The sequence below is a fragment of the Protopterus annectens genome, chromosome 16.part0, assembly GCF_019279795.1.
Source record: "Protopterus annectens isolate FY-2018-M chromosome 16.part0, PAN1.0, whole genome shotgun sequence".
NCBI lineage: Eukaryota > Metazoa > Chordata > Ceratodontiformes > Protopteridae > Protopterus > Protopterus annectens.
In genome coordinates this window covers 114317130-114324826 of record NC_056750.1, presented here as the reverse complement: position 1 = coordinate 114324826, position 7697 = coordinate 114317130, and the positions used below count along the sequence as shown (strand labels likewise).

Below are 7697 nucleotides of genomic sequence, written 5' to 3'. Positions count from 1 at the left end.
GTTCTTTTTATACACTTTTTTTTATATGTCAATGTTTTTAATTCATGGAATACGTTTTTATAGTACTTTTAATATGTTCACTTAAACTTTTCAACCAATTTTGTTGTTTGTGAAACTTAGTGGATATGTTTAAATTTGGCTAGGTATTATGCACATTGTTAAATGGATTCTTTGATTTGTTTTAGATGAAATGATTTGCACTAAGCACTTTTTTTAAGGGCAGTTCACCTAATGTTATTTTATGACTGATGATTGGCTTATCAATTAACTGTTTGTAAAAATGATTTTTTGTAGTTAAAGGTTTCTTTGACTGTGATGAAGCCAATTACTGGCGAAAGCACTTGGTCAAAGGAACATTTTGTTGTCAATAAAGCTGGTGTGTTCCAGGTCATTGTTGGGATTATTTCTTTATTTTCCAAGTTTTTTGTTCCTGTTGGGAATCTGTTTGGCTGTGTTTTTTTAGTCATGACTGAGAGAAATTTGTAATTTCAGAGTAAAGACAAATGACAGTTGGTTGTAGGTTTGTTACCGTACCTAATTTTGTACTTTAACATTTCTTTAGCCAGAAATTAAAATGTTTACCAATGTGTTTATGTAACATTACAGAATAACTCATCTGTGTTCTTATACAAATTTTTCTAACTATTAACACTTTGGAAAAAAATAGCAAGACAGTCAGTGGTGAGAGGCAACCAGCACAAGAAAGCTAGAATTTCTACTATCTAGCTTAGGTCACAGAGATGGAGACAAATTTCCTGTCTGAAATTTAAATAGAGAAAATTGTTGCTCATATTTGTATTGAGTGATAAACTGGAGAAACTTGTGCAAAGATATGGTTGTGTTAGTGGAGGTCCATTGTCATGCCTCATTTGCTGTTGGTCCATAAATGTGGCTGGGGTAGTTCATTAACATATTAATCCCTGGCCACATTCATAGAGACTGACACATTTGTATGGTATTCTAGTGAAGCAATTCACCGCAGCCTTTCATATCACTGTTGGGCTATTCACATCACTTAAGAGCAGTATGGAATCTGATTGTGTGACCGTGCTTGTTTGCATTATTGGCAGTGACACAATGTGCCTTGCATAAGTGACGTGCCTTTTTATGTATTAAGGGTGATGCCGCATTCGATTATTTCTAGCTGAAATGAATATCATCCTTGCATGGACTATAGCTGCTTAGCAGCTGTGGTAAGTATACCATTGTAAGCATAAAGAGTTAAGGATCCTACAACCACTGTACTCTACAATTCACACATTTTGAACTGTGGGTGGTACATGGAAACATCTTCTGCATACCTACTCTGTACTTAAGACTCTTCCAGGTAAGTGATAAAGCAACTAATCCCAGAGTCTGCCACCTTTATGAATGGAATGGGACACTAGTGTGTATTTTATGGTACACCAGCACAGCTGCGTACTTTCAACATGAGACCCATAGCTTATAATGCCATGGTACCGAGACATGGTTTCAGTGCAACTGACAGCACTATCTTTTTACTGGGGTTTAGCACCTACTGTTTTCAGATCCTTTGGTAACTGTGGGGTTGTATCTATATTTGTTAGAAACACAATTATTACACATCAAATTAACCCTAACTTGGAGCTCCTGGGATCCAAATCACCCTCACATCCACCTATTACTTCACTGGTAACTATAGATCCCCATCAGTGTTCCCCAAACATCACAGGAATTACCTCAATACCATTGCGGTATTAAATATTAAATTAAATACCTTCTTACTAGAGAACTTCAACTACTCATACAGTCATCTTCTCTATCAGGCCTATTGCTATCACATCACCACCAAGTGAGACCATCTTTAGGGACTTTTTCAAGACAAACCTACTTCAGCTTGAAAAAGGCCTATGCAAAATTCCCAACACTCTCTTTCAAATGGACCCATCTGAGAGGGCTGCTGCATTCACCTCTGACTTCTACTGGCACCTGAACAATTGCACTGAAAAGTCAGTACCCATCTGTCATATTTACAATTGTAAATTCAGGAAAAAGCCTTTCTGGTGGTACTCTTCTATTAATACAGTTTACAGCAAAACAGGAAAAATAATTAAAAGCTGCAAGAAGCTCCAGTCTCCCTACTTCAAGACAATACTTAAACATGCCAGCAAGGAACTTAAAAATATAATATCAGAAAATGTAAAGCAGAATATGAACTTAAGGTTGCTACAGCTTCCAAATGAAATTATAAATCTTTCTTCAGTCATGTCAGAAAATTGAGGAATAATGTCCAACAATGAACTGAATCCATAATGTCACCCATTCTAACCTCAAGCTAATTTATTAACAGACTTACCCATACTGTTGCCCCCACTGTCCTTGAGAATATAGTTTCCCCTGAAATCACTTTACTTGCCACTCAACTGGAAAGCTCCAAAACATTTAAAAACAAGAAAATTAAAGGTCTTAAACCTATTATTAGATTAGCACAGCTCTCACACTCAGCCTACAGATTGCTGTGAGGTGACCTGTGCTTTGCATTAACAGCTCTTTATGCTCAGTAGCCTAGAGGTTGCTGCAAGGTGACCTGTGTTTTGCATTCACAGCCAAAAGTATCAGTCCAGTATGACTTCCTGTTTCTTTGCAAAATCAGTGGCTCTAGAAACTCCTGCACTGCAGGATCTAAAGCTATACTTACAAATAAATTAGACTTGCTGGACAGAGAGGCTGGTAACTCAACATATTCCTAAACTATGAAATAAGTTACCACTACAGGTCAAATAAAGTGCCACTTTGGCTACCTTTAGGGCCAGTCTTTATGACTGGAGGGTAAGACAAATTTACACCATGGTATCATGTATGGCCTTGTTCAATTTGGAAGACAGCACAATTAAGTGTTTGGAAAGGGTCTGCTTATAGGTGTATATGGCTAGGCAGCTTATGATCCCAGTGATCGCTTGCTTAGTATGTTTCTATATGGTAGGTTATATTTTCTTTGCAGAGGTGCTCTTACTGATGAAAGGATTTGGTAAGCAGGTCTCTGTGGTCAGTTTCATTTGAGCCAATCATTGTACTCCTTTTCCACATAATTTCTTTGGTACAGAATTTTTGGCTTGTTTTGTGCCAGGTTTCTTTCAGTTTAATTCAGAAGGCCAGAACTTGATCACATTTCAATTGTTCACAGTTCTAGTTAAGGGCACTTCACTGCTTGATAATACTGTCCAAAACTGTGACTGCAGCAAGTACAAATGTCATAATAGTAGTAATTATGCAAGCTTTTTATTCTCTGCCCCTATGCTACTACCTTCAAGCCCCTATCCCTTAATCCTCTCAGTTGAGAGGAAAGCAACAGCCAAGGACTTGGGGCTGTCATCCAATGAAGTTAGGAGATATTCTGAACACCTGTAACACCTTCTGCTACACAGCAAAGTACGGTGCTGGTTAAGCTGTACTGACTAAATGCATGCTTTTGTTTATGCACCATTCCAACTAGAGTACGTGCACAGTCTTTGAATGAGTGAATACCTAGTTGCAAGTACTACAGTCTCATACCTTCTGTTGGGTGGATTGCTTCACCAGAATATCATGTAAATGAGTCTGGTTCTATAAATGTGGCTTGGGATTCATATACATTTTTGAGTTGCCCCTGTCAGATTTATGGACTAGCAACCAATACAGTGGTCAAAAAAATGTGTAAATGAGCTCAGCGGTAAAAAAAAGTATGCAAAACAGTCCGGAGCTCAATGCCAGTGAAGATGAAAAACAATTTATTCAATCAACTGTTAGATGTTATTGAATAAATTATTGTTCATCTTCACTGGTGTTGAGCTCTGGACTGTTTTTACATATTTTACATATTTATGGACTACCAACAAATGGGAAATGACAATTTACCTGCACCAGCATAACTGTAACCTTGGGCAAGCCCTTTCAAATTATGACTCAGAACAAATTTGATTGTCAGTCATTTCCATATTCCAATCCTCTTTGATGTGTGATGTATACCCATGCAGCCCTCTGAATCCCATTTGGATAAAAAGTGCGTGGGCATGGCCACTCCAGCAGGTTTACCACAGCTTGTTAAAGCACCTGGATTGCCACAGATCACTATATATCTTAATCATTATCACTCTTACAACTCCATCGTCGCCTCACTGTAGGTGAAAAGTTGGTATATGTGATCCATGTCCATCACACTCCTGCTTGTCCATATACTGTCAGCCTCTGCAGTATTTTATGTATATGAATCATGATATGTCCACTAGCCACATAGTGAAACACCCCTTGATTCCAGATTAGCAATTTTGCAACTATGTTTATGAATATGATGGTCTGAATTGTGTTTGTTTAAATATCACAGGTTTTATTTCCCCCAAATGGTGGTCTCTTCTTAGGCATCTTTCAGTGACCAGTGAGCACACAGTTCATTTCTCTTTAGATCATTTCTCCTTCAGTGAACTAGTGGAGCTGCTGTAGAAATCATGAATGCTGCCATTGTTAAACTGCTATAAAGGAAAATTATTACTGTTTTAAAAAAAGTAATACAAATGTATCTTTCTCAGACTGATGTATTTTTCATTCCCACTAAACTCAAGTCCTTGACTAGGAACAAAGCCCTCTACAATGTCAAACTGATAACTACAAACCAAAACTGGTGAAATAAATCAATGGATATTCTTCCATGCTTTTAAACAAGCATAATATGTGGTCAACAGGAAAGAGGGGTTTATTAGTCTTATGATAGGTTGTCTTATTTCCTTTTATCTTTGCTCGTGTAACTTTACCTAACCTAAGTGGCAAACATGCAGACTCAGAAAACCCTTTGTCAAAGCACAGGTTTAATACCATCATTACAAAAACATACTTGTTTCTATTTTTAGCATAGTGTTAATGAACAGGCCATAATCTATAAACTTTATTTTATAATACAAAGACAGTAGCATGAAGACAGCAGTTTAGTAGTCCTAAACTTTGCAGGCTAGAACACAAGCTCTAGCACTGACTCTAAACACATCATCATTGCAGCTGTGCATATTGCAAAGCAAATAAAGTACCAATGAACTTTGGGTGCTAGTGTTTCTGAAAAATAATTAGGTACTCAGGGTATGAGTAATAAGGGTTGCAGACCACAAAAATAGTTGGCTTTGACTCTTTGTTCACTAAGCTGTCATATCGATTACTAAGGTCAGTGCCTGTTCGAAGTGGTGGCACTCTCATCCCTCTTTTTCCTTTAGTAAACCTTCCAGTTAGTACTCGAGCACGGTATACATATTTCAGTCCATTCTCGTCCATTTTTGAGTATTTGTCATTTGCTGAGACAGATGCATCTGTAGTAAAATATATCCCATCACCGTAGTACTGACCTGGAAAACAGAAGTAAATGCACCATTAATAATACATGGATGACAAACATAGTGTAACAGACATGTATTGTTCTGTAATGGACTGGTATCCCACCCAAGAACAAGTCTCTCCATTATGCCTATAAAGTGCAGAGGAAAAAAGAATGAATGAATGTATCGCCAGTGATGAAAAAGACTTTTGGGGTGGGGGAAGGGAGAGGGAAAGATACATGTATTTCTGAAAAGTAAAAGGAAAGAGAAACTCTGAATAATGTTAAAAATTGTTAGATATTATAAATATAAGGCTGAAATTAATTCTGTTGTAAATATGATGAAAGATAAAGCATAGAATAAAAAGTTTGCTTGTATAGAGTTTAGCAATGTAAAATGTGCATTCATACCGTATGTATAACGGACAGGCTTCTCTTCACAGCATCAAAAAGAAAAAGCCTAACAAAGCAATGATTACATGATTTTCTCATGTTTGCAGAAACATCCTTTTTTTTATAAATTCAGCAATATGTGATGTTTTTTTCAATAGGAACAGCTTGTACAGATGTTTCCTTTCAGATTTCTGTTAATGGCATCCTCACGTCAGCAAAAGTGCTTACAAGTAAATCACAAAAGGACAATAGAAAAGTCTAAAAACAGACATTGTGACTTCCCACAGAAGGCCAAAAAACATACAAAGAGGAAATAACATCTATGTGCGTGACTATCACTCTATATAAATATTATAGTAATTCAGTTATGTGAGAAAGGGACAGAGAGAGGTATTTTGTAGAAGTCATCATTCATATCTGTAATGAAGGAAAACTTTGTAAATATATGCTACAATCTGACAGAGAGTATGTGTCGTTTGTTATAAAATAAGTTATCTGTAACTGTGCTTATAGCTGCAAAACATATTTCTTTATCAGTGTGCAATTTGAAAGGCTTGGTGCTTTAAACAGACTACAGATGGAATCATGCAAAGCTCTGTGTCTCTGATTTAGCAGTAAACAGCACAGCAAGACAGTGTGTCTTAAGAAGACTTTGGATCCAGCAGAGCACGCAAATTAAGATATATTTTTCAATGGTGACCCCTGACAATGTTCATAGCCTGTATCCAAAAACAGGGGGAGTGAGTGGGTAATGCCTTGTATAAGGTCACTCCTGTAAAAGCACAGTAACTAACGTTTATATGAAGTACTTCAGATTTCTACAGTTTGCAGCAATAATACAAGTTCATTAGACATCTAAATCCAGTGAGACTGCATTGCAGAAAGATGAGCAGTTCCATAAATTCTCCAGAAAAGGTACAATACAAAGTTGTAAGACTGAAACTGCCAGTTTTGCTGTACCAACTTCAAGTGACTACACAGACTTTTCAACCAGCTACAGTAAAGCAGCTTGGCCATCTGCCTCTCTATTGACTGGTAAGAAAATGTTTCTGGGTTACATACAGTATGAATGCCATAGAGGTAGTAATAATAATAATAATAACAACAGAATGAAATGTATATACAGCATATTAGCAAATGTAAAACCTTATTAGGGCAAGTTAATAGTAAGGCATTATGCAAATGGATTGCAAGTTAATAGTAAGGCATTATGCAAATGGATTACAATATTTGACTGTTATCTCAAACAAAATCATGTGTGGTATAAAAAATGTTTATTCTGTGTACAATGTCATAAAATACAGTGCATGCCACTATTCAAAGGTTAAAATGTACAGACAAAAAATGTAATGGTAAAGAACCACGAAAAGTTAATATGTTGACATTATATTCAAATGTTAGACAGTTATGTTCTGTCACCAGATGTAAAAGGTTTATTTTGGAATTGCAACAACAGTCAAATCAGTTACTGATAGAACCTCTAGTACATTTTGTTACAAAAGAATGTAATAAACTTCTAAAAGACAGACACAATGAGTTCAGGAAGCTTAGACAAGTTATATATACATATTTTTAAAAGCGCATAGGCGTTTCAAATTCAGCAGAACAGCTTACTAATGAATGTCAGAAAGACCATGCAACATTGTAGGAAACTCTTCAACAGCAGTTGCAGGATAAAGGAAATAAATTAGCTGAACTGACAGAGACTGGGAACTTCCTACATACACAGCTAATCTGTGCAAAATAAATATATTTTATAATATATGTTTTGAAAATGGTTAAATATACATAGTAGCATAGTAGGATCTGATGTAGGATCAATCATTCTCAAATCAATAAAATCAAGACATTTATCAGTCCTACAGTAAAGTAAAGCATATGACTGCCATTCTTAGCATAGTCAAAAGGTACACAACTGTTCTAGTTTATAAAATTAAATAAAAATAGTTACACTAAACAGTTATAGTGCATAAAATTAAATAAAAGTTAATAACAGTAAATATTTAAAGTC

General features: G+C 36.1%; 1 protein-coding gene across 2 annotated transcripts in view; it reads right to left on the bottom strand.

Annotated features, from left to right (window-relative positions):
- Positions 1-4781: 4781 nt before the first annotated feature.
- Positions 4782-7697, bottom strand: part of LOC122790808 (protein mono-ADP-ribosyltransferase PARP14-like) — a 566888-nt gene continuing 563972 nt past the window's right edge. For both annotated transcript variants that reach the window (XM_044058430.1, XM_044058433.1), the window contains one exon: positions 4782-5324. In XM_044058430.1, coding sequence (XP_043914365.1) covers positions 5032-5324 — 293 coding nt within the window. In that variant the 3' untranslated portion in view covers positions 4782-5031. The remainder of the gene's footprint in view (positions 5325-7697) is intronic.